This window comes from Syngnathus floridae, chromosome 1, assembly GCF_059516105.1.
Source record: "Syngnathus floridae isolate MCC-2025c chromosome 1, RoL_Sflo_1.0, whole genome shotgun sequence".
NCBI lineage: Eukaryota > Metazoa > Chordata > Actinopteri > Syngnathiformes > Syngnathidae > Syngnathus > Syngnathus floridae.
The window spans coordinates 14,638,260-14,665,900 of NC_142413.1; the positions used below are offsets into that span (position 1 = coordinate 14,638,260).

Genomic DNA, 27,641 nt, shown 5'->3' on the forward strand with positions numbered 1-27,641 from the left:
AAAAAAAAGTTTTGGCGAATTAAAAAAGTGTGTTTGTATTTGTTACATGGTCCTGCGGCCGTGTGGCCGCAAAAAAACAACAAGTGTTGTTTCCATAGCAACAGTACGATTTCGCGCACGGGAGGCTACTTCCGGGTTCGTGTCACGTGACTTCGCGGCTGGCTTCTGGCCGACTTTTCGTGGCATCCGAGCGAGCGCAGACGCTCACTGCAATTTGTCAAATCTACAATGGCAAGATGAGCACAAAAGCTTTTTGGAGAAATTAGCGGGGACCCTTAAGCACCGCGTCGACGGTCGACAGAGTGGACGACTCCTTTTACTGAGGTAATAGAACAAAAATATATTGTGTATGGCGCACTGGAAATCCGCGTTAACTGTCTCAAGGATGGCTAACGTCGACTAGCTTCGTTGATTTGTGTTGTTTTACTATTTCATGGCTTGCGCGGTCGTAACAGGTTTAAATTGGCGCGATTAACTTGTCGTTTTCATGTAACCTGTCGTCACGAATCCTATTTTTAGATCACCCGAGTCGTGTTATCTTTGCGTGATACTGGCTAGTAGTAGCCCTGGTGCGGTTTCAATGTTTATGGTCCGCGTAGCCACCTCCAAGGTGAAGCCTTCTCGTCGGTGGAATATTCCTGGCCTGTGCCCATCCGGTGATTTGTCAATGGGAGAAGATTTTTCCCGGATTGGGTTTTCTTATGTTGAACAAGTCTTGTTCACGCAGTTTCATGAAACATTAATAATGCCAGACATTTGGTTGCATTATTGTAGCTGCCACACTTTTGTGTAGAATTTCGTGAGGTGCGTTAAAAGTCTGACTCAAACTGTAATTCAAGTAGATAAATAAATATTACCATTATTATTTAATATCTCATATGAATTCGTGGTTCATTTGCCTTTATTTCGGCGTCAACCAAATTTAGAAGATCATCAAAACAGTTCTGTCTAATCAATCTGTTATTTATAGTCATACAGATTCGTTTATTGTTAGTGTATTGTTAGTGTAATATGCGAGAAGGTGACTTTGAATAAAAAAAAATCGCATATTAAATTGCAAACACTATATTGACGGCGGGAGGCAATTAAACTTAATCGTTCAGCTCTAGTATAAATAACGCTATAATCTCAGTTCTTACCATGTCTGTTTTGTGATTTTGAGTTGGGTTGGACTAGTTTTTTTATATTCACTTAAAACAAACAGTGTTGGAATAAAATATGACAAGTGAGTTGTTTGTCATAAGTACATGACCCTGGGCTGCAAACACACTCCTCTTTGCAAGTAGCATTACAGCTACTGTTCGGGATGAGAAGGTGTATCCATAAACGTGTGATTTTAAAAAATGAATAGAAGAAAGAAATGTACATTATTGTTAGACATTTTCATTAAAGTTGGGCCTTAATCTTCAAGCTACATTGCACTGAAATGAAATGAAATGCCGTTAGTTTCTTCCAGTCCCCCAAGAACACAACTATTTGTTTTTAGTAATCCCCACTGTATTATATAACATAATAAAGTATAATGTAAACAATGAAATTAATTTTATAAAGCACTATCATAACTGTGAATGTGATTATATTTGCCTGCATGCAAAGGCATTGCAGTAGGCCATGCAATGCAGTGTGTGAACACCACCTTGCATGCAGTGTTGCTTGCTGCAAGCACGTGACTAATTCTACTCTTCCTGCGCAATGCTTTAAGACTGTTTCGTGACAGCCCAGTTGACATAAAACATTTAACATAAAGCTAAACACACAACCCTTTCGTTGTTTTTTTATTATTATTATTATTTTTTATACAAGGGTTTCCTCCAGTGCTTTACAATCCTGGTGGGCCACTCGGGTTTCCTTGCACCCCTGCCAGGCTAAGCTTCACTTGTTTACAAGAACTTCTACGTGACATGTCACGGAGAAAGGGTAAAAAAAAAAACAAAACAGATGTTACCACGAATGTTACCAAGTTGATGATTAATGGACAGACAGAAATCGTTTAAAAAAGTATGAAAACTGAAATGAGAGACTCGGTAGAGTACTTGATTTTAAAATAATTCAAGAGCTTTTAAGATATAATTTTGGGTTAGACTTTAGACCTGGGTTAAATATTTGATGTTTAGTGTTTTTCCTTTCGTCCCAAATTGTGCTAATACTGATACTGTCTTTATTTTTGTGTCTGTGATCATAATAGGAAACGTTCAGTGTATTTGCTCATATAGCCTATTAAAAGTTATATTTGCTCCCGTTTACTGCTGGACTGCTTTTAATATATCTCACTGAGTACACTGCCATTGATTTGATACAAGCTGAGAGTCGCGTCACGGAGTTTCATTGTGTGGTAAAACCAAAGAGCTGATTTGCTCATCATAAAGACACTTTGCCCTCTGATGGTACACTGTGACTAAAGTCCTACTGGCAGGGAAAATGTATTTTTCCATTGGGAATTGTAATCATGATTACGATTTTGGCTCCAGTCGATCTCAAAATTCATATAAAATGGGGCAAAATGTTTATTTGGTGTTTCCGTTCTGAGACGTGCACGCGCAACCGCTACACCCCAGCCAACACGTCACCACCAGGCTTTACGGAAAACACCAGCAAAATATTGATTTCCTCTCGTCATATACCTGAATTCTGCTTTCATTTTATTTGGTTGGCTATGAAGCAGGTTCTTTTGAAGCTGTCACTGTTCGGCTCCAAGTCTTTGAATGTAATTGTGCCTTTTGTTATTGCAAAGGTGGTCATTGACAAGCTTTGTTTGTTGACGTTAAATACATTTGAATTCTTCCCCACAGATAAGCGACATCCATGCTGAACTCGCTGACGGAAAGTTTTTAGGACCCGAGAGGTTGGGAGACACACTGCCAACATGATGTCCTCCAGCGATGACGTTCGAGGGGAAGGTATGGAGTGTCTTGGATGTTTACAAACAATATAAGATTATTTCATTGAAGAGGAAATTTTATTTGTTGTTTACTTGATATTATCTGTTAAGTTTATCTTTGGAGCCGTTACGAGAATCGGGGCGGAACTACGAATGTAGGGAGGGAGATCCGAGGCTAAATTTGTGCCGAGATATCCTGCCGCATGAAACCACGCTGCAGACACCAACACTATTTTTATTTTTTTCAAATTGCTGTCTCCATTACTCTCGGGTTTTCACGCTGAACTCTCATGCGCCATGTGCCCCGCCTCTCAAAGTGACTGTCAAGGAAGGTTTACTCATTACGCTAAACAGGCGCCTAGGGGGTCAGTAGCAACTTGTGACACATACAAGTTAACTCATCACCAATTGTCTTTGGTAAAGATTTATCCAGCCCGACAAACTTATCGAGCTCATGTTTAATTATCGTGTAATTCATTGTTTTCTAGATTATTGCGACATCCCTAGTCATAGGTGCCAAATGCTGAACAGATAAGCCTGGCCATATGGGGACTGCAAGCATGCTAATCGCACCTCCATTAGTAAATAGACTTTTCTGTGTACATGCCGGATGCAGGTACAGTGAACTTGTATTCACTTCAACTCCACTGCCATATTGCTAACACTTGACTTACAATATTGTATGATTTACAATAGTACACTTAAGACGCTTGAGCTCATGAGTGTTTTTTTATTTTCAAAAAGACTGAAGGGTGCTACCAGTGAGCAAGCCGCCTATCTATGTAATGTGGACCAGGTCCATGGGACACGTTGGATGCCGACATTATATAATCGTTGTAGATAGATGCCCTAAGCTTTGACATCTTGAGATAACATGATTCCAGGAATGGACGATAATATTGAACTGCGTATTTTGGACGTTGAGTTATACTACAATCATAACAACTAGATAGAATAAATATAACGTTTATACACTCTGAATAAACTATTTAACAAACTATTTAGTAATTAACTAGACAAAGGCAGTCTGTCTGTCACGAAGCTGCACTCTTTCTCACCCTCTTTCTCTTTCTCACCCTCTCTGGAAACAGGTATCTTCATCCTGCGGTTAGGAGTATATTCTTGTCATTATTATGTTATTATTGATGGTCGCTTATGATTGCATAAGCACAATTAATTTGCACCTGCAGTGCACCATCGAATGTGACATTAAAAGCTTTCTATTCTATTTTGTTGTTGTTTTTGTGCCCTCTAAACAAAGCTGGGTTGAGCATGTCAAAATAAGCCTGCATGCACCATCAAACAGAAAAGTGATCACATCGTCGACACTTGGATAACTCGAGCAAATAATGAAGTAAAACGTAATTTATGGTAACTTGATGTAATTTCTGCAAATTGGGAGTGTGTTTCACAGAGTTTGAGGCTATCGCTATAGCCACGACATTAGCATGTGTTCAGTTCCCCAAATGTGGAATAGATGCGTGCATACAGTCCAATGAGATATTTTTTTGGTGTTGCTAAAAGCCTGACACTGCACTGTTAAAATGAGGATGTTAAAGCTCGACATATGCATCATAATACCACGGCGGCATGCTACATTCAACACTCTCCTACCAAGTGTGACATTTGCTGAGTGCCGTCTTTAGTTTGAGGCCAAACACGACTTCTTTTGTTCTCAGAATTAATTTTGTCGTGTCAAAACAGAGAAACATAACAGCAAGGACAGAATCTTGAGGAAAAAAAAAATGCTCTAAAGGTTTTGATAATATACTTGCTCAAGTAATTGACCTATAATTATCTGAGTTTGATAAGTTACATGTTTTTCTTTAGGTACTGGCGCTATAACTTTACTACTTGTCATGTATGGAGTTTCATAGTGCATTTATTATCGTTATATGTTTTTCACTGAAGCACTTTTAAGTGAGACCACATGTGACCACCATGTCATGTGACCATACATGTTCTTGGCCTCGTGTTCACTTGACTCGTTGAAGTCTAACATCACGAGCGCATATTCCTCCTGCCGTTGCGAAAATATGTAGTCATCTCTTATCACATTCACACCAGTCAATGCTCACTTCCCCTTGAGCATCAGACGGCGGCATTTTGGCAGATGTGTTGACCAGCACATTTCTATGTGGTAAATGCGTTGATCAGCACATGTCTATGTATATGCCACAATTTCAAGCCAAAAAAATCAACTCAAGGAAATTGACAGAAGGAATGGTCTGTAGGTTAGGGCTGGTGATTAATTGTGTTTATTTGGAAGATATTTTTCAATCAGTATGTACATGCATATTTAATTATACAGTAATACATATTAAGCAGTTTCTGTAGTTTGAAGTTTTTCCCATTGATGTACACTAGCACTTCTAAGAACATATAGTAGTTGCAAACAGAGTCTGAAGCTAGTTTACAAAAGCGCAGTCAGTGTTGCTAGCAGTCAGATGATGTTTAGTTTCTAGAATTTGTAACTCTTAAGCATTTGTATTTCTTGTCTACAAGATAATGAGTTGCGGCAGGATGTGTTGCTGAGGTCTGTCTTCTCACCCTTTTACAGGGTCTTTGTTCTCTGATCAAAACCCATCCGAATTGGATGCTCTGTGTCCTTCCCCTCCAGGACCCTCACGAACACAGCGTCACTACGAGAGGATCGGCACGCAAACGGGAACCTCGTACGTAGCCCAATAGAAATGCGGCCGCATATAGCCTCGTTGTGTGATGGGCAAATGACCCCCCCCCCCTTTTTTTTTTTTTTTGTGCAGTTTCTGTCAGACTCTGATCCACCTGTTGAAGGGCAACATTGGCACCGGGCTGTTGGGTCTGCCCTTGGCAGTCAAGAATGCAGGCCTGGTGGTGAGCACCCTTTAAATTAACCCGCAAAGCTTTTTACATGAAATTTAGTTGGCATGTCTATCATGAGTAGACAAAACCGTGCCCAATTTGGGCTCTATTGCAGTCAAACGTTTTGGTTAGAAATGTCCATTTTAGGGTCAGAGTTATAATGGCCATTTCCTGTTCTACTTTAAAGACAAATTTGTCTTAACACAAAAGCAACTCAAAACAGCAACTGAGATTATAAAGGCTGAAAATGCCTTCAGTTTTGTAATTAAATGGAAAAGAATATATAGACAATAAACATCAAATATTTATAATGCCAAAACTTAATTTTATTTAATTTTTATTTGTGGGTCTGGCCCCCAAGAGGACTGTCTGGTAAAATTCTGCCCCTCTGACTTGTATAGTTGGTGACCCCTGCACTAAAGTATCAAGAAACTATTCTCTAAAATTTACAAGAAGTCGGTCTCCCATTGAGGTTGGAAGCACCCCCTTTATATGAATAGGCGTCTGTTGTATACTGAATTTCACTATTCACGGGCTGGGCCTCTCTTGGTAAACTAATGCCTTTGGTTAGTTGCTGGTGAAAGCTTTATAACTCCAAGATAGTCACTTTTCAGGAAACCCCAAAAATGGCATAATTGTATCATCAAAGAGCAAGCCATTTTTAAACCATGAGATTGATGAATACTTATTAAAAACAACACCTTCACGTGTGGACTGACCAATGATATAGATTTTTTTTTTTTAAATACACATTTTACCAGATTGTGATTTAAGATGTTTCGACCTGACACCAGCAAATGTTGTCTTTGGTATTGAAATTCATCATTTTAAATGTCTTTGTGTGTGTTTGTGCGTGTGTTTTTTCTTGTGGTGTGTATGTCCAGTTGGGTCCTCTCAGCCTGCTGTGCATGGGCCTCATTGCGGTGCACTGCATGAGGGTGCTGGTCGACTGTTCCCACCACCTCAGTGCCAAGTAAGTGGCATGTTATTATTATTTTTGTGTGTGGGGGTGTGTGTGTGGGGGGGGTGTTGTAGTGTGGTAATTCTGAGGTTGGACACTGACTGCATTGCTTGGCAAGGTAAACCTCTCTTCTAATTGTTTTTCAATACACCTGTGCCCTCTAGCGTCCAACAAGAAGTACTGTGTTGGATATTTCAATACGAACATTGGTATTTAAATTTCTAAATAATGCATATACCGTTACTACTTCGTGCGAAAAATGAGAATTCAGTTTTTTCTTTTTTTTCTATTTATTAACCAAGTATTCACGGTCAATGGAATTCTAAGTTAATAATTTTTTAAAAAACTTTTAGGACTGTTTTTTTTTATTCTCATACCCAACAAATACCTTGAAAAACAAAGGATAAAATTAATACTAATATTAAAAACAAGAAAACAAAAACCAAGCATAAAATAATTAATAAAACCATATTTGAGAAACTAATAAAAAATGTACAAACTCAATTAAAATTATTTGTATTTTAAAACCAAAAGTCAAACTTAAAAAATCAAGCGAGATCTAATAAAAAAATCAAAAACTGTTATAACCTTTAACTGTGCTCGCACCAATTTTGCCAAGTGGCTTCTTTTGTAGATAAAAAAAACAACAAAGCTAAGATAATTTACCCTCTGAACCAATTCAGCATGAAAGGAGCTTTCCCTTTCCTGTTCAAAAAGTGTTTTTATTTTGTTTTGTTAACAAAATGTTTCTTCCCCCCAATTGTAGTTGTAGTTATTTTTCAATAGCTATAATAATCTTGGTCTAGACTTTTATAAATGTCCTTGTAAAAATTGTTTTGCCTTTTCAGGATGAACAGGCAGTCTCTGACCTATGGCGAGGCGGTCCAGTATGGCATGGAGAATGTGTCGTGGCTCAGGAGACACTCGCACTGGGGAAAGTAAGTTAAAAATGTCTCTACAGTATGAGTACCGTATTTTCCACACCATACGACGCTTCTGGTTAAAAGGCGCAGACTCAATTGCGGTGGCTGTTCTGCACTTAATTCTCACATAGGGTGCACCGCATTATAGGGCGCATGCATGGCATGACATACAGTAAACGAAAAATGTCACAGGAGCAAGCCAGTGAGTTTGGTTGTACTTTATTCTACTATTTAACCATGTACTGTACTGTACTCACATTATTGCTGATCAATATTCATACGCAAATCCATCCAAGCCCTCATCTTCTGTATCCAAATTAAACAGTTGGGCAAGTTCGCCATTAAACATGCCAAATTCCATCTCGTCATTGTCTTGTGGTTGTCAGGTTGCGCTTTGGCAATGATCCTGGCTTTCCAGAAAGCCTGAATTGTTCCTTGTAAGCATATGTCTCTTTGTCGTTGCCATTTTAGAGGGTCCTGATGCTGTTTGGGTTGCACAAACAGATTGGTTTAATTTCCCCTAATTTTAGCTGGTGCGATTTATAGTCCGGTGCGGTTTATAGTCCGTAAATTACGGTACATATTACGGCCCTGCATGTGGCGGCAGCCACACAACATCATTTATAAATTTTGGAATTCGGTCCACACAAAAGGTGCACCTTTGTTTTTTGAGAAAATTAAAGGCTTTTAAGTGCACCTTATGGTGTGGAAAATACGGTAGTAAGTTGTGTTGTATTGTATACTGTTGTTGTATTGCAGTCAATTCTACACTTGTGTAAGCTTGTCATGATCAATCCGTGTGCCTTTTTTTTTTTCAGACGGATAGTCAACTTGTTTCTTATCATAACCCAGCTTGGCTTCTGCTGCGTTTACTTTGTTTTCCTAAGTGACAATGTCAAGCAGGTAACAAACACACAACATTTGTACTCACTTCAGCTACCTCCATTTTATTTGTGATCACTGTGTCTTTTAACCATTGGCCTCAAATGAATGCTATGGTCTTTCAAACTCATGCTGCAAAAGAAAAACCTTTTTGACACCCACGCTTATTGTTACGCTTGAACCTCAAACAAAACAGGATTTATGTAAGTGTCTTGGAAGGCCACTAGGTGGCAGTGCCTCTCTGTTGTTGGTGGTTCAGACGTTGCCAAAAGCTTTCAAATGTGAAGTGGAACCAAAAGTCTGACCGACAATTTACAAAAGTCTTAATTTACACTCTCAAATAAAGATTAAAAGCCTGTTGAGGTTTCAAACCAGGGTTAAGATTTCAATGGAACAAAAAATTTTTTTTCAGTATAAGATTAGAATTGTCGATGTAATAATTAATAAATTATTAATTTGTTCATTCATTCATCCATACTTATCCTCACAAGGGTCGCAGGTGTGCTGGAGGGTATCCCAGCAGTCTTTGAAGAGGAGGCGGGTTAGACCCTGAACCAATCACAAGACAATTGCAGTGCACATGTAAACAAACACCTACAGACAATTAACCCACCATGCATGTTTTTGGAATGTGCACCCTAAGAACCCTGCGAAAACACGGGGACACATATATAGTATACACGGGGAGAACTTGTCAACTCCTCACAGGAAGGTCTGAGCCTCTATTTGAACCCAAGACCGCTGAACTGTGAGGCGGATGCATTAACCACTTGTTGACCGCTATACGCATCTAAATTCATATATATATATATATATCTATATATAAACGTATATACGCCGTAAGTCGTCACCCCCCCTCAGTCAGTCAGACTATCTGCACTCAATGATACATTGGTTCATACATTGGATCCAACCGCTTGTATCGGGGGATTGCAGTACCACGTACTCCTGAACCACCCCCCACCGAGGCGTTCTCCAAGTCCACAAAACACATATATCCTATTCACCATAGGGGTCTTTGGAGTTGTGCTTTCGACTGCCCCAGGCAAATTAGTTCCTACGATCGTTGGTCACCCAAACCTGTCCACCATGATAAGGTGATGGCTCAGGGGAGGGGGTTGTTAGAAAATCAGTTCTAAAAATCATTTCACAGCCCGACTTAAAATTTTATATCAACATGACAAGGGACTACAGCCAGCGGGTATAATCTGTCATATTTGCATGGAAATATTTATTAATTTACACTGTCCATTTTGAAAATGAATTCATGAATGAATGAATGAATGAATAAAATAACTTATTTAATACTTGTTGTTTCATCTTCTGATGGGATCATTGAGCAGTTATCTGCCCCACAAATTCTGATTGTGTAAAGACTCTTAGGAAAAACATGCCGTTTGACTAGTTGTTAATCTAAAATGTTTTACATTGACCTTATGGCATGTTCAAGAAATATTTGTTTTATGAAGCATATTCATTAAAATAAAACACATTTTGGTTACAATTGCGGTTAAAATGCCATCCATCCATCCATCCATCCATCCATCCATCCATCCATCCATCCATCCATCCATCCATCCATCCATCCATCCATCCATCCATCCATCCATCCATCCATCCATCCATCCATCCATCCATCCATCCATCCATCCATCCATCCATCCATCCATCCATCCATCCATCCATCCATCCATCCATCCATCATCTGCACTGTGGGTAAAATGTCGATTCATCATCGCAACTCAATCTCAATAAAGCCTTTTTAAAACTTTTTTTGGACATGGTTTTTGACTTCATAACCGTACATTGTTTATACATCTAAATCTCGATTTTACTTGCTTCGATCCTACGCGACTTTCCAACGCGGCTTGGTCATGGACCTCAATTTTTTTTTGTCAAATACATTTTCAATTTTGAATGGATGATATGACCGTACGAAGCACCTCATCCACACACTCACTCAAGTCGTAGAGCGTGGCCGGACACAATATAGTGGAATACGTGGCTGCTTTAATCTCATCCAATTCACATAGCATCAAAATGACTTATTCAATCCGTCTGATACTGTCATCTACGTATTGCTTCTCTTTTAAATAAATGTCAACAGACTTCAATGTGTGTCGAGCAAACGGACCCCTTTGGCTGCCCAACAACATGACTGACCAAAATTAACGTAACAAAGGACCCCTTCGGCTGCCTAAAAACATACCTTTCTAAAAAAAGACACAATTCCCAAATTCTGAACCCCAAAGTCTGTGTAAAATCGAGATTTAGGTGTATTGTATCGTTAGAAAAGTAGTAAGTGCATTTGCCTTGTTTTTCCTTTCTGGCAGGTGGTGGAAGCCGCCAACGCCACAACCTTCAACTGCCAGGTGGACGGCGGCAACCAGACGCAGGTGCTGGTGCCCAGCTTTGACTCGCGCCTCTACATGCTTTGCTTCCTGCCTGCCTTCATCCTGCTGGTCTTTACGCCCAACCTTAAGTACCTGGCGCCGCTCTCGCTCATCGCCAACTTGGTCATGGCCGCCAGCCTGGTCCTCATCTACTTTTACTCCATCACGGTAAAGCGCACCGAGTGTTTAGGGGTACATACAGACATACATGCATGCATGCATGCATACAAACATACTTACGTACATATGCACGCATGTATACACACAAAATTTAATATATATATGGTGTGTGTGGATATTTACATGTATATACACACACACACACACAGTATAATATAGTTTTTTGGGGTGGCGAGGGTTCAATGCTCACTCACTACGTGTGAGTTGGTCAGATGAGTCTAAATTTTATGAATGCCTGTGAGATATGCCTGCTGTAAATTTGCATAAAAAGCTATTTGTCCACTTTGACACTTAAAGTAAAGTGGTTGGGCACAGACAGCGAATCACAACTTTGATTGAACATTTGAATGGTGAAGGGAATTTTTCCTTTTCAAACTGATGACATTTAAGTCCAACAAAAACTTTAGATTGATTTATTTTCCCCCCTTGCTTGTCAAATCTATTTGAATTATTTAAAAAAAGAACTGTCTTATCTGTGGACTATTGGTCTTGGACGTGAGTTTTAAGACCAAATCTAAAGAATAATTTAATAGTAAGTATAACAGAAAAACTTGGGCTATGGTTTCAATCTAGTGTTAAGGTTTTCAATTGTGAGTTATGTGTATTTTCTGGACTATAAGCAGCACCTGATTATAAACCGCACCAGCTAAATTTAGGGAAAAATCTTGTTTTGTTCATATGTAAGCCGCACTGGATATAAAATGCTGTTTTTTTTCTAATGTTTCATGACCATTTGTAAGAGAATATACACAAAGAATATTGTTAGGAAAGAGATGTTTTTTTGGGGGACGCATACCTTTTTATTAACAATACCTTCATTGACAGATATGAAGGAGCTCTGCAAACATACAAACATGTATAAATCTCAGCGACGACAATAATAAACTGAATGTGCAGGGGAACACGAGCAACACACAGCTGATAATAAATAAAATGGGACCACTTACAGGGGCAAAGTTGGCAATGCAATACGAGCTACGTGTATAGCTCCAGAGTAGACGTGACCGGAAAATAAAGAAAAAGGGTGACGCAACAAGATGTCATCAACAGTAGCCCAGTACCCTCTAATGGTCGGCCTCTACAGTACAAGGAGCTCTATATTTCCTTCGTTAAGAGCCAAATTCACTGCTTTTAACGTAAAAGCGGCATCATGCATTTCTCTTTTGTCCCGCATAATGAGGGTTTGTGTATAAAAGCTTCCTTTCTCCAGTAATGATCTCGTTCTGTCTCTTCTTCGTGTCAATTGTACGGCACTATTCGCCTGGTGGATGGACGTGCGAGCAACACACCACGCTTCTCCCCAGTGACCGTGTCACGTATCCCTCCGCCCAGCAAAGCGGTGCCGCACAACAGCGGTCCGCAGCCTTTTTACGAGTGTTGAAGTGTATTAATCATCACAAAAATCACGAAAAAGCCATAAATAGGCCGCACCGAACGACAAGCTGCAGCGTTCAAAACTTGAGCAAAAAGTATCAGCTTATAGTCCGGAAAATACGGTATATCCACATGCACACCAGGTCTGTGATCCTGCTCTGGATCAAGTATCTGGAAGTCTGGGTCTGAAGGGATTGCTGTGCCGTAAATGCATCAGGCAGCTCCTCAGTTTAAAAATGGCCTGTTATAATCATATTACGGATGCTATTTGTTGGAGCTATGTTTGAAAAGACACAGCAGAGCTGCCATTTTGCTGTGGAGTGTAGTGGCAATTTCCAGGGGTTTCACAAAGATGGCATCGTCTTTGAGATTTTATTTGCTTGCCACCATATTTGAACCTTGTTTACTAGACAGATGGCTGATGCATTAATCATCATTATTGCGTGTATGCAGAGCATGGCAGGGAAGTTCAATGGCACTCCGCAAAAAGCAAAACTTGTGGGGTTGAAACGATTAGGGAAGAGGAATTTTGGGAAGCGATTCCAAGCTGTACTATTCTTTGTCTCTCTGTTATTTTGGTAAAATAAATGCCCCCCCCAAATGCGACTTGTACTTCAGAGTGACAAATGTTTTTGTCTTCTTTGTGATGCACTTTTTGACTGGGTTCCAAGCCCTGGTTAGGTATGCAAGTCCTGAGTGTGGTTATTCTATTGTAAAGGACCTTTTAATCTCGATGAGGCTAGTTAGATAATTAAAAAAAAAAAAAAAAAAAGAGTACAAATAAATAGTTTTCTCTTGCATTTTCTTCCCCTTCCAGCACATAAAATTCCCCATCGACCTTCCGATGGTGGGCCGAGCCAAAAACTATCCACTCTTCTTCGGTACGGCCATCTTCGCCTTTGAAGGGATCGGAGTGGTACGTGTCGGAACAACAAAGAAGGCCCTTGCACGCACACACAGCAAATACTTAGATGCGCACTTGTTGCTTTTGTCTCTAGGTCCTCCCACTTGAGAACAAGATGCACAGGCCACAGAGTTTCCCCCTAGTCCTCTACCTGGGAATGGGCATCGTCACCTTCCTCTATATCAGCCTGGGCACCATCGGGTATATGTGCTTTGGCGCTGACATCGGCGGCAGCATCACCCTCAACCTGCCTAACTGCTGGTAAGAAGAAGCCCCTGTAGAAGACCTTGATGGTATTTTTGAGGTCTTGCCACATTTTGTGAGCAGCGCTATGCATCCACTATTCAGAAAAAGGCTCTTGATTTAAGAAGCAACTGTATAAAGAAATGTGGATATATTACCAGCAGAAACATTTGTTTAAAAAAATGGCGTTCTCCGGTGTGTGCAGCCAGCACCTCAAAATCATCCTGCTTTTAAAACCCTATAGCATTATTTTTTGTGCGTTTAACATAAGTGCAAGTTGGTGATGCAAATCATCCAGTCTGTTCTCTACATAGCAACTCTCCAACATGTCGTACGCTCAAACGTTAAAGGGTTAAGTGATTGACTTTGGAAAAGACTGAATGCTTGTTTCCTCTGGCATTTTTTAAAATAGTAGAGCTATCTTCCTCTATCTCATTCCTAATAATATAATAATAATAATCCATCCATATATTTTCTTCTGCATGGCTGGACGCAGTGTTTTTCTTTTCTCCCTTTTGTGTTGGCATCACACAAGAAGGAAAAAAATAGAAGGCACTGATGCTTGTTATACAACACAATACATGCTCTGGCTTTCTTTCTTCTCTCATTTTCATCCAGGACCTACCAGGCTGTCAAGCTGCTCTACTGCTTCGGCATCTTTATCACCTTCGCTCTGCAGTTTTACGTCCCTGCCGAGATTCTTATCCCATCGGCCGTAGCCCGCGTGTCAGAGCAATGGGAGATGGCCGTCGACCTCCTGCTCCGCGCCATCCTTGTCGTCTTCACATGTGAGTTAAATTATGTCACTGTTAATCACTTTTACAACATGCTGTCAACGTGTCACATGCCATAAGTTCCCTTTCTATGGTCATCCCCCAAGTGGCACACACAAAAGCCAAAGAAACAGCAAAACACACAGTTTCTAACCCTTTTCTGCCAATAAGCCCCGCAACTTTGTATTCCTAATAGTAGAAGCTCCTGGTAAAAGGGCCCTGTGAATCGTGGTTTGCATTTCCACTGCACCTCAAAATTCAGGGTACGTCAGCATTCCCCCATACTTAGAATAGAAAAGACCTGCGCAGCGTCACACAAACTGGCGTTTCAGATGTAAGTCAGTTTAACTGGCCGCTGTGCCCTCGCAAATACTTCGGGATCTCCTCATATCAAACTAACTACGACAAAACAAATACATGTCCACACATACACACGTGTCATTTGTCTTATTTCGGCAAATTTATGTAACGCGAGTATGAGCCTTAGCAGCTAGCCTACTCGCTAAAAGTACAGCTTGCCTACTCGCTAAAAGTACCTTGGATGACAATTATTAAGCAGCTAAAACTGTACAGTGGACATAGATAGTTGCGAGAGAGAGAGAGAGGGCTATGGGTGCTTGAGTGGGACTAGTGTGCAGTTTCAGTTAGGTGTGTGTGTACGGCATAGGAAGTAATATTGTCCTGCTTCGTTCCCTCCAACTGACATTACCTTTAAACAGACTGTATAGTCCTCTTGTTGATTGATCGTTATTCCAGGGACTTGGTTGTTTTGCCTGTAAACACCCACCATTCAGACCGCTCAGGTAGTAACATTACCTAATTCAGTGAGCGCATCAGTACTGCAGCACCTTTCCCCCCACTTTTAAGATTACATGTTATTGCGCCTACATTTATCATGAGTCAATAACTCTTACATCTGCATTCCCTCTGGTTGAGTTGACACGTATGCACTCCAGATGGCTGTCAAAAGCTCACATTATTCTTTTTTATACAATCGTCGTGTCGATCCTCTTTAAAAGGGGTGTCTGGTTTTTGCGCCTGTGCTAATTTGTGCGTCTGATCGGAGTTCAAAGAAAATTCTCTCCTTTCAGTGCAGTATGACTCAGAGTAGAAACCTAATTAAAGCTACGAGCGTTGAATAGGAATTCGCACCCCCTTATGTGGGCAGATAAAATCGGAGTGTTTTGAGTGGCATTATTGCATTTACCCACTTGTGATAATACGGGGGTGGCTATGAATCAAACGTGAGATATTTTGGTCAAACTCTGAGCTCTGCATTATTAGTTTCATATTTAATAGCGACTCACCAAACTTTGCTGCCATGCTCCATACACACAATGAGGAAAAGTGAAGCATTTTCACAATTTAGCGTCACCATCCTGTCCAGAATATGGTTTTAAAATTCAGTTGTACTCAGACAAATTTACCAAAATCGTGTCTTTGAAGCTTGCTTCAAACCAAAACGCCAGAGTGCCTGTGTCTGTTTGGTTCTTGGTTTTCTTCACTGTAACTATACAAGACAGAGGGAAAAAGAAAATGAACCATTAATTCTGACTGTTCAAAGCTCAAGGTCTTTTTTTTTTGCAAAGTACGAATCAGTGACTTCATTTGAGGAGCAGTTCTCTACGCTGTGCCACTTTTTTTTTCTGATTAATGCAGTACAACCAATGACCAATTGGTTTTATTCGTATAGAATCAACAGGTTTCTTAAATTCAGTAACAAAGTTTGCTTGTTTAGAAACAAAGCTAAATGTCAATAACTATTTTATTAATAATAGTGTCAGGTTGTAACTTTTTCCGGCAAAACAAATTGAATGTGAATCAACACTGAATCAACAACAAATCACAACTATGAATATTTAAAATAAATGTAAACATGTAAAACAAAAAGAGGGGGTGACAGCATCCAGATAACTTTTGTATAGTTAAAGCTGCACTCTGCAACATTTTGCCCTAAAATATGTTAACAATAGCCTTTTCATTTCACCTTTTATGACTCACACGTGTTCTAAATAGCAGATTAATACTTTAGCTGTTCACAACTGGTATTCTTGCAAGGCTCTGGAAAATAATTTTCAGACTGAAATCATATTGGAATTTGCAGCGCATTTTTTGCGGATACGACATCATACGCGTTCTCGTGTTAGGTTGTTGTTTGCCCTAATAGATTCTACATCTGATCAGAAGAGACTGCCAACTCCCTTGCCCCAGACACCTACAGCCAGACAATGCTGTCTTGGTTGACGGCGAAACGGTTGTAAAAAATTCAGCTGCCTCATAGAATTTGCCAACTTCTTTTCTCCCAGCTGTCCAAGACTGCTGCTCCTTTTTTGTCTCGGTCTCGGCTGTTAAAAGAAGCTGGCATTGTTGTATGCCCCTCGGTCCCAAATGCCGCAGTGAAATTGTTGTCGCACATTGTTTTAATTTCATTGTGTTAAAAAAAAAACAACAAACTGTTTTAATTTCATTGTGTTAAAAAAAAACAACAAACAAATTGAAAACTTTATTTGGCTGTGCGTCTGCTCCTTCATGAGAATGCATGTGATGTAGTAACTACATTGTCAACCCCAATCGTCTGTTGCCGATACGACGCGGCCAAAAGTTCACTTCATTCGATGTGGGCGGAATGGGTGAAGGAGCAAAATTTCCGCTTCGAATACTTCAAACACGCCGCTGGTCAAACATGTCGGTGGTCAGGCGGGGTTGCGAACTGAATTGACTATATATGGAAACGTGCTGCCGGGAACAGCGAACAGGACTTCGATCTGCACGTTGCATAACTTAATAATGAAAAGTGTTCATGGTAGCCCTGTGCAAGTCATAAAGACCCCCCCACTATGGGGGCGTGCTCCCCGTTTGTAAACCACTGCATTATGGGATTCATTGCAAGCCATTCAAGGGAAAACCTGTAGCTTGAATGAAGATCCCAGCAGAATCCTCGTGCCCCCGTGCTGGTTGCGTTCGCCTTAGGACTTTTTTTCATTAAGCCCGTGAGTCTACCCTATAGCGACTCACGCGGACAGCGTTACGCACTTGCATGTTGATAAGCCAATAAGAGGGAATAAATGCATACATGCACCACTTCACGTCCGCAGGTCATTCCGCAGGCATCCCATAATTTAATTAGCACTGCCGTGTGTTGAATGCGGAATTCAGAAGACAGGCTTCGGGTTGGGATGAAGGCAACTGGGGAACGAGAACGGAAGGATATATCGAGATGCTTTTGCAAGAGTACATCGAAAGACTGAAGCGGAGAGGCGTTTTCTGAACGCAGGCTTAGCAAATGCCTCAGAGGACTTTGTTCTTTGAGGGGATGAAGAAGCGCTTGCTAGTTCCCTGATATTCTCCAGGGAGACGCTTTGGTCTTTTTTGCTGCAGCTGTTGTCAGACTGGAGCACTACTTGCCTGCCTTTCTAATTTGGAATGAAAACATATCACACACAGAACGCCATCCAAAACTAATATTCCAATATTGGCTTACTTTGTAAAGGCAGTTTATTAGATATAAATGACTCTCCATGCTTTGATCGTGACAGCCTGATAGTTGCCATTTATGATCACATTTTAACAAACCAGGCTGACGTAAGTAAATCCATTTTTCCCCGTACACGCTACTTTTCAAAACGGAAAAGGTGCAAGTGCTTGACCAAAACAGTGAAAAACAGGGCAAATTTCAACCATCATGTTTAATGGTGTACATAGTGTGACTGTTTGTGCACTTGCCTAAATGCAACAAGATGATAATCATGGATACCAGCAAATCAGGGTTCCGTGTTATGCACGGGGAAAAAAGAACCACTTTTTAAGGTTGATTTTGGGGGGCTTATTACATAAGAGATTTTATGGTAGGTAAGTCTCCAGCAATATTGAAAGAATACACTGGAACCAAGGAGTATACATTAACAGTTTGGTCTTCAGATGAGCACCCGACGGTGTGTCATGCTTTTTTTTAATTTTTTTAATTTTAAACTTTTCTTTTTTTTTTTTTTTTCCCTCGAGAGACACTAACCTTATTACAGCATACCTGGGGAAAGTAGTCCACATTCGGCCTTTCCATGTCTCCAGCCTTTAGTCATTGATCATCAATGATTTAGGGGTTATAAAATTAATGACGATCAATCAATTGATGATTTTTTTTCTATTCCTCTCTTCCCTTGAACATGCAGGAAATGTTGTTAACATGGTGACTCATGATGAACTCTTTTTGCATTGTCGTGATTTGCCATTTAAAAAAAAAATAGTTGCAGGTGTCGTTTAATGCTCCACAGCAACAAAGTTCCTTGGCTGGTAACATAAGCTCTTAGCTCTTGCTTGCTTGTATGGCCCTCACGCATGCACATGAAAGCATTTTTAGCTTTTAGTTTCACTTTACTTATACTTTGGGCTGGTCAAAGACTGAGACTGGGCCAGATTACGTACTTTGCTTATAGAATGTAGTGTACTGTATACTTGAAATGACCGACAGTGCACGCACATCAGCGTCTGCCTTATTACCAAGACTGACCTGTGTCAGGCAGTACGTTGCCACTGGGCATTCAGAAAACTCACATGACCTAAAGTGTACTTGGGGTCTTTCTTGGCCAGTAACGGTGTAGTTAACTTAATCTGAATGTAAACAATAGTGTCTGTGCTGTTCCTGATGGGAAAAAGCGTATATCTATATGCTGATGTAATTTGAGTGAAAAAGGTTGTGTACATAAATGGGAAATGATTGTTGACTGTGTCTTGAGTGATGAGAGTGGAAGTTGAATTATAAGGTGACTTCGTGATTGTCGCAGTTTTGACGTGAGTGCGCTCTGATTTCAGTTCGTTTAAGTGGTGTTTTCCTGTCCAGGGCGGCTCGCATGCACTGTTGAGTTGTTGACGGCAACCAGAAAGGACGGGAGACTGCTTTGCGAGCTTCCAGTGCAAAGGTGGCGTGCCGCGGGGGATCCCTGTGCCGACGCTCAATGGGGCTGTCATGTTCCTAGCCTTTTGCTCTGCAGACCTTTGTTCACCTTTAACGTTACAACCAGCTTCTCCACCTCCCGCTGCCGGTTAGCTTTTTAAGTTCTATCGCTTCTCCTGAGTCGTTAACGATACGAGTGTGTAGGATGAGTTTTCATTTTGGTACATATGGTTTTCTGTTACTAAATGGGCTTCAACAGCGACCGTTGGACGTTCGCATTATTCCTTCTCAAATCAATCAAAATCAAAGGTAGGAAATCGCTGTACTCACCTCTGCGCTTTGAAGATTTAGGATTTGATTGTGATTGGGTTGATCATAATCCAATCATTGACCAGCAGTGCTTTATTCCAATTTAACATATTTAGCTATTTAGCGATGTAGCTTGAAAGCGAGCTCTGGCTCCCATAGCGCTGCACGCTGAAATACACATTTGCAGAGCGGATGACTAGGGTCATAATCGGGGGACACAGTAGATAACTGATGTAATAATCGTGAGCCACAACACTTATAAAAATTGATTTTTGTCTAAATCGATTCATTGTTGCAGCCATAAAATACAGTATACTGAACAAATACTACAGTATACACAATGCATTTTGTTTGACAACAATGCTATGAATTTACAATTTCATATCCACGTGTGGAAAAAATACTTAAAGCTCGTAGTAAAAACCTTTGCAAGCAAAGTGCACTTTGCCAAATCCACCTTAGTGAATGTGGTACATTTGGGTGGTTGAGCGTGTGTCCCGTCTTTCAGCGTATCTATTTTCCTATCCAGGGCAGCTGCACACAAAAATCGGCATTTCAGGACATATTTATATGGATTTATTCATGAAACGCGGGCTAAACAAGCAGCAAAACATATTTATTTGTCATACTTCACACTCACAGCCCTACAATTTATCGCAATCATGGCATACGAGTGAGCTGTTTGCAAAGTAAATCGTCCAGCGCAAACCTCCATTCCACTGCTTTTTCTTTTTCTCGGGCATTATACCATAAAACACTGGCAAAAATGTCTGACAATGTCTGTTATTTACAATCTGCGGTAAGAGCTGTATTGTATTTTCTTCCTAAATGCACCATGTGGGCTTGCTGTTCTTTTACACGTTGTTTTATCGCCCTCTGGGACCGACACTTGCACGATCCAATTGGCCTTATTTATGCTGATGGTGGTAACATTTGTTAGTACTTAGCAAGGACGCCAACTCATTGGTTTGAATATGCTGGACGCAGTGTCATCTGTTTCAGTGGTCCAGAGCAATCAAACCTTAATGTTTGGACAGGATTTTTCTTGCTTTTTTCAAGAAGAAATGTGTTCTCAAACGCATAAAAATAAATGTAGTGCCCTTTGTGTTACTCAATAACCACAAAGCTGATGGCACTTGCATTCATGTTAGGTTTGGCGAGCTTATTTGTTAACTCAAGTTTATAACCCTTATTTGTCAGAATGACTCACAAGATGAGTTGTGGCAAGTTGAAAAGAAGATCCTCATTGCCTGACAACACAACTTGGATAAGAATGCAATGTATGAAAATAAAACTCCAACAGACGTCTTTGAATTGAAATAGTGTCAGAGTCTTTTCTGACTTGTATACACTTTCATCCTGGGACTAATTGGGTTATTTTGTGTTGTTATCTGAATCTGAAGATGTCATGTCTGGAAACACCATGTTCCCGTCTTATCAACTTTTTTTCTTTAGTTGTGCTTGCCATTGAAAGCTCAGGTTCAAAATCCAAGCTCAATCCCTATTTTAGAATGAAACCAATCTATGAATTATTGAAAGAAAGCTCCGTAGAGTAGGACCGGGCATGCGTAAAAGCCATAATAGTTTTTCAAACCTTCTGTGTCACTCCAAATCCTTAAATCCTTCAAACTCTTCGTCCTCCGTGTCACTTACAAACAAAGCCGCTAATGATGCCGGTAGTACGTGTGGCCCTTCGTCATCCTCGTCATCCCGTGATCAATCTTTGTCCTTTTTGTAAACAACCGCTACGTCGCGATACGTCGTGCTACGTCGCGCTACGTAGCGCTGCTGACGTCACTTGAAATTCAAATTACAGTAATCCCTTGCTACATCGCGGTTTGTTTATCGCGGTTTGACTTTTTTTTTTTTTAATTTTTTGAAAAAAACCCCCACATAAGTCGCTCCTTATTATAAGTCGCCCCCCCACCCAAACTATGGAAAAAAATACGCGACTTATAGTCCGAAAATTACGATACAGTAAAAGCTACAAAACAAACTGACAAATAACTCGTTTTCAAATCATTCCAGTAAAAACTGGTCAAATATTAAAAAAAAAGATATTAAAAGTGAAGACAATTTGCAATTCTAGTAATGACACACGAATTTGATGCACAGTTTGTCTTCGTGTGCCACATAAAATGATGTGGCGGGCCGTATCTGGCCCTCGGGCCTTGAGTCTGACACCTGTGCACTAGCTGAACATTATCTGGCAAACCATTATCCTCTGTGGTGCAGATAACTTCCCCCCTAAGAAGCTAATCCTCACCTCCTAGGTGGCAAATAAGATTCGTTGGAACTGGAATCTTGAGTTACGAACAAGCCTTATATGAACTTTGCTACCTGTAGTTCTGTGTTGTGCTTCTCATTTATCATCATTTTTCTTGAGAGGTCTGACTGGTCAACACTTGTGTAGAGGGTTTTTAAACATGCGGCATGAGCATGATGCTCCTAGAGTGCAAGAAGCACTATCAACACGCAGCCATGTCTTATGTTCACACTGTTTTACCTACACCGTGAGTATTAGCTTCAACTGACATGACCACAAACACCGTTATTTTACATACAAAGTTAGCTTTAGCCAGCTAGCAGAACTACACAGTACCTATGAGAGACAGTTTTTTACATAAACTGTAAGCTTTAACCACAGCGTGCCTCCATTGTACATACACTTTTTTATTTTTTTCAATTTTCTTTAGCATCTGCTTTAGCCAGCTATTACAATCAGGAAGGGCCTGCGCCGTAGACAAGGTTAAATGACTTTTCATAACGTCATTCATCCATTAGTACTGCATCATTATCCATTAGCATTAAGTGGTCTTCTTCCATGAGGTGCTAGCTGGAGGACAGGGGGAAAGGACATTGATCTTTCTTCTTTTGTCTCTGTAACATGAAAGCCATTTGTATGGCTGAATTGTGTCTTTTAGCCGCAGTCATGCACCTTAGCGCTTTGACTTGAAAGTCGGGATTCGTCTCCAGAGGTAGGCCCGTCGCCCAATTCCCCAGCCTCCTCCTCTCTCGCCTGCATTGATGGGCGAGAAAGTCTTAAATGTTTTTTGAAGAGCGTCTTTTCATAGCTGAGTGACGCCTTTGCTTACTGTCACATGAAAGTCGACCTTGGCATTGGCCCTTGGGTTAATTTGGCAGCAGACTGCTATTGATTGCATTCAAAAGCACCTTTGTCAGACCAGGCCCACGAAATGGCCGCGTGTGTGCAGGAGCAAGTGTCGTAAAGGGCAAATTACTTTTTGCTTTGCACACGCTTAATAATGTGTTGTGACTAGGTCAGAGCATTTTTTTTTTTCAACAAAATGAACATTTGAACATTATCCTTATGTTTTTGTCATCACCAGGCGCCCTCGCCATCTTGATCCCGGAGTTGGACCTGGTCATCTCGCTCGTGGGCTCAGTCAGCAGCAGCTTTCTGGCGCTTATCTTCCCACCCATCCTGCAAATGCTCACCTTCCACAGCGAGGGTTTGGCGCCAGCATCAGTCGCCAAAAACCTGGTCATCAGCCTCGTTGGCTTGGTGGGCTTCCTGGCGGGCACGTACGTGGCCATCGAGCAGATCGTTGCCCGCAATGCGCTCAAACATGAGCTCCAGTAGCCACGGCGTTGAGACTTTTTATTTCGGACGAGGTGTTTTTATTTATCATCGCTGTGTCGTGCGTGTGTCCACCATGGTGTCCGTCAGGTAGGTGCTCGCTAGTTTTTTTTTTACATTTTGAGTTTGTTGACATTTGGTCAAGCTACCTCAAGCATGTTTTATTTTAAAATCTACTGACATGATTGTTAATACATTTCATTTTTATTTACAGTTTTTACCAAGACCCAATCAACAAAATTGAAGTTGAACTTTGATTTTTTTTGCCTTATGCAGTAAAAAAGCATGGAAACAATACTATACATTACAATACATCTTTGTTTATTTAGGGCTTTCACAAAATGTGTTACCCTAACATAGTGCTGTATAGAACATAAAATAACAATTCACCCGAACCTGTCACGAAAAACATTGGCAATAATACAAACAATGGAACAATGGACATAAAGAACGCAGAGGCCGTCATTTTAGTGTGTATTTTAACATTAAACATGTTGTGCTTTGAATTCATTAACATGGGCGAGTTTGAAGTACTGTAGTTTCAACCAATGGCCATTTTGTTAACACCAAAGTTTTTTTTCCCTTAATTGTACACATATGAAGCGAGCATCTCCAGAAATTTAATTTCCACGATGTCCAAAAATGCACTTTAGAAAACCTTTGCAACTTCCACATATTGGAAATTCAAAAAGAATGTTGATCTCATCGCCGTTCAACCAAATGTAACGCTTTCTGCCAATACACCTGTAATGTTTCTCTCTAGCTTCCCCACACTGAACTACACTGTTGGGTGAAGGTTTGGGTTGAGGTTAGGTTAAGTGATTGAGGTGGATTGAGGGATTAGGGTTAAATTTAGCAGTCCGCATTGAGGTTAAAATTTAGCATTGGGATCTGGAGGTTTAGGTTACGAGTTAAACTTGAGATGTTGAGAGGTTTGGGTTAAGATGAGCGGTTGAATGTTGCGTTAAGATTTGGGGAATTCATCAGTGGTGAGGTTCATAGTTGAAATTGGGTTCAGAAGTTTTAGGACTATAGGGCGTTTAGCAAACGTTGAGGGCAGGTGCGGAGATAGGTTTTAAAGGGACAGTAAAGTGAAGATTGTTCATTTTTCACTAACTAGCCCAGTTAAAGTATTTATTTTTATCAGGAAAATGGAAAAAAAAGTTAGTATTTTATATTTTATCTATTCATTTTGGAGAAATAATGAAATAACGAATGCCTTTAAAAACACCCACTTTTAATGCGGATTAGGGCCACACACCCCTTCCCTCCATGTCTTGGTTGATGACGTGATGAGTTTCCAATAGAGAAATTGAGATTGTTTCCTTTTGTAACGTGGTCTGGCTGATGTGTCAAATCAAGCAGACCCCGCCCAAAAAGTGGCCATCAGAAAGTCCACCGCCATTCTGTTCCAAACAACTGTTAAATCACTTTGTTTTCAGGGGGGAATTGAGCACTGACATCTTTTTTTTAACAGTCCTACTGATAAGTGCCAATGTTGGCCTCGCTTTACTGTCCCTTTAAGGCAGTGGTTCTTAACCTGGACTCGATCGAACCCTAGGGGTTCGGTGAGTCGGTCTCAGGGGTTCGACAGAGCCCCCACTGAGGAGGTCGGAACAAACCTGTTTTATCGTGTAGCTTCTGATTTGCCAGTATGTAATTTGTTGCGAGTTCATGCATTGTGTTGGTTTTGTTCTTTGAACAAGGTGATGTTCATGCACAGCTCATTGTGTGCATTAGTAAAAACATCTATGTCTTGAATTTAAAAAAAATAATTTTTCACTAACGAGGGTTGCGGTGAAGGCGCATATGAAACTAGTGGGGTTCGGTACCTCCAACAAGGTTAAGAACCACTGCTTTAAGGTTAGGTAGGGTTTGGTGTTAGGATTGTAGTACCAATGAGGAATTACTGGATTAAGAAACCCAATGAAAGTTCATGCAAAGCCAACCCCTTCAATGACCAAATTCTATCAGTTCTTTTTGTTATTACATTTTTATTTTTTGACTGTCCGATTTTGCATTTTTATCTTTTAACTAATGAAAGTGTAGGGAATATAGATTTTACTTTTAAGCATAGCAGCACATTGTAGATGGTTTGTTGAAAGTGTAATTCATTACAAGGCACTGTCATTTTACATGTCATTATGTTTGTGTAACATATATAAAGTGAGAACCGTAAGTTGTTATGAGATTCATACATGCATCTTAGGCCTGGTACACGCCCAAATCTTAAAAGATGATTTATCTATGATCGATCCCACACAAAGATAGAATGAGGCATTTAACAGTTTTGGTATTTGTGCGGTGTCCCCTACATAACACCACACATAAAGATTCCTGTCTAGAATCTAGTTCTCCGAAAGGTTAGCTGAGAACACATTTCTGTGTATGCGCCGATGTTTCCCAAGTGTTTCTGTCGTCTGGAGCACCTACTTTTCTACTACCCCTCCAAACAAAATGAGGTGGTACTAACTCCAGTCGATCAGCCACCTATCTCGATTTTTCCATTTTCGTGCAATAACCCATCCTTTAATGGTTGATCAATCACCCTAAGTGGCCAATTTCTTTTAATGATTATGTCGCCTAGCCATTTGCAACAAATGCAAACAATTAACAAATGTCACTTTGTATTACAGAGACAACAACAGCTTGTTGCATCAACAGTTTGTTCCCAATGACAAATGTGAGCGTTAAATGATGCACATTCAACAACTGGTAACATAAAACACAATCACGCTTCCGTGACAATAATTAACATCCTTATCATTTTGTTAAATAAGTGCATTGCGCTACGCAATGCGCTTTGGGAACCGAGTGGCTAGATATGACATATGTATGCCATGTGCTAACAGCAATGTACTGGCAAAGTGTTGCCGATTTTTATTGTTATTGGTGTCAACCCCTCCAAAAAAAAACCCAAATGTTTATGTTCTCTATTTGTTGAACAGACATTAACAAAAAACTCAGACTCATGAAAGTCATTAGAGAATTGATTAAGGTATGGTTTACTTTAAATGCACATGGATTTTCTTCGTCACAAACTAGCATTAGCATCGAGTTATGTTGCACTCTACTTCGAAGTTGGAAACCTACGTTCAATTGGCCACAAAGAGTTTCACATTAAGATGGCATGGCTGTCAGGACTTGTACCAGACATTCAAGTTTGATTTCTTTAGTATTCTCAACAATCAGTCTTCAATTTCTTTATTTACTCCCATGTTTACTCAATATGACTTGATGTCACGTCAGAGTTCTTTGTCTTGTCATGTACATCTTTAAGTGGGTGCTACACAGTGTTCAGAAAGAGAAACTGCTTAAATTGTAACTATTCCTAAATGTTACTTGAAGCACTCTTCTTTTCCCCCTGTGTGCAGCTGTTTTATTATACATAATGAAATTAATCATTCAATAATTAATTTCATACTCCTGTAGGATTGGCAACAGGATTCTGCTACCCCATTGGACCTAAATAATTGAGACAAGACCCTATTTTTGAGACAGATCTACTCTCGACACATCTCCAACTAAAAGCTAATCTTACAAGACATAAAATTAGCAGGCTTTTGACGTCTCTGCTCGGGAAAGGGAAAAATCGGGACAAAAACAGCCTGATTGTCTTTGTGTGTACACTGTGACAGAGGGAAACATTTCAAATCATGTAAAAGTGTAATAACTCTTAACTGTTGAAGTGCACGTCATTTGTTTTGGTTGACAAATGCAGTGTTTGTGCATTTGCATTTCCATTTATACTACTACTTCCCTGCCAACAAATAAAGGATATTGAAGACAAAACTGTATTTTTTTTAGAATTTAGAAAACGTTTGGGGTTCACACACACGGTACCGTGGGAAAAGGCCTCAAAACCAAATGAAAGAAGTTCAATGATGTGATCATTAATTCTTTGTTGTGTTCTTTTTTGTTATCTTCTATCACAGGGTTGCCCACACTTTTTCAGCTTGAAAGCTACTCACAAGATGACCAAGTCAAAATGATCTACCTATGATAAAAATGGAAAATATAAATTTATTTATTCTATATTATCACTATTTACGTTATTATTATTACTATTTAATATTGTGTATTTTTTCCTTGTCCTTTTTCCCCTTTTAAGACAAGTTGTTTTTTAAATTTAATTTGAAATTCATCAACAATACATATTGTCGTGTTTTGCATAATTACATAAACCCACTTTGCACAATACAATTCACATTGGGCATGAGCGTTGAACCTTTGTTGTATTTAGTTTAAATAAATTGGAGGCTAAATACGCAGCAAGGTAAACGAACAAGGTAACGTGGATTAACACGCATGCATAAGGTGTCAAAAGTTCAGACGTCAGATTGGTTACAGTGGATGTCAATCAAAAGACAAAGGTCATAGTGGCGATGGATCCCCTACTTTTTAATGTCATGCGATCAACCCACACTTCCTTCGCGATCGACCAGTAGATTGCGATCGATCTATTGAGCACCCCTGTTCTATCATGTC

The 27,641-nt window shown here is 40.1% G+C and overlaps 1 protein-coding gene across 4 annotated transcripts; it reads left to right on the forward strand.

Moving 5' to 3' along the window:
* The first annotated feature begins 135 nt into the window (after window positions 1-135).
* slc36a1 (solute carrier family 36 member 1) lies at window positions 136-26,945 on the forward strand. Of its 4 annotated transcripts, XR_015858273.1 has the most exons (13): window positions 137-324; window positions 2,790-2,897; window positions 5,439-5,553; window positions 5,644-5,734; window positions 6,607-6,695; window positions 7,532-7,621; window positions 8,425-8,509; window positions 10,822-11,049; window positions 13,253-13,351; window positions 13,434-13,600; window positions 14,201-14,370; window positions 22,903-23,243; window positions 23,368-26,945. XR_015858273.1 is itself a non-coding variant. In XM_088374891.1 (12 exons), the coding sequence occupies exons 2-12, from the start codon at window positions 2,864-2,866 to the stop codon at window positions 19,402-19,404; spliced, it is 1,383 nt and encodes a 460-aa protein (XP_088231017.1). In that variant the 5' UTR covers window positions 136-324; window positions 2,790-2,863; the 3' UTR covers window positions 19,405-20,872. The 4 variants fall into 4 exon arrangements, 3 of the variants coding, with proteins under 3 accessions (XP_088231017.1, XP_088231007.1, XP_088231026.1); XM_088374891.1 differs by lacking the exons at window positions 22,903-23,243; window positions 23,368-26,945 and adding an exon at window positions 19,190-20,872 and having other exon boundaries at window positions 136-324; XM_088374881.1 differs by having other exon boundaries at window positions 22,903-26,945.
* Window positions 26,946-27,641: the final 696 nt, after the last annotated feature.

What these genes read in the sequence shown, in the direction of transcription:
- slc36a1 (XM_088374881.1), top strand. Translation starts at nt 2,864, where the DNA reads ATGATGTCCTCCAGCGATGACGTTCGAGGGGAAG. An exon ending in TCCCACCACCTCAGTGCCAA is followed by an intron (nt 6,696 to 7,531) that starts GTAAGTGGCATG and finishes TTGCCTTTTCAG; the next exon opens with GATGAACAGGCAGTCTCTGA. An exon ending in CTCAACCTGCCTAACTGCTG is followed by an intron (nt 13,601 to 14,200) that starts GTAAGAAGAAGC and finishes ATTTTCATCCAG; the next exon opens with GACCTACCAGGCTGTCAAGC.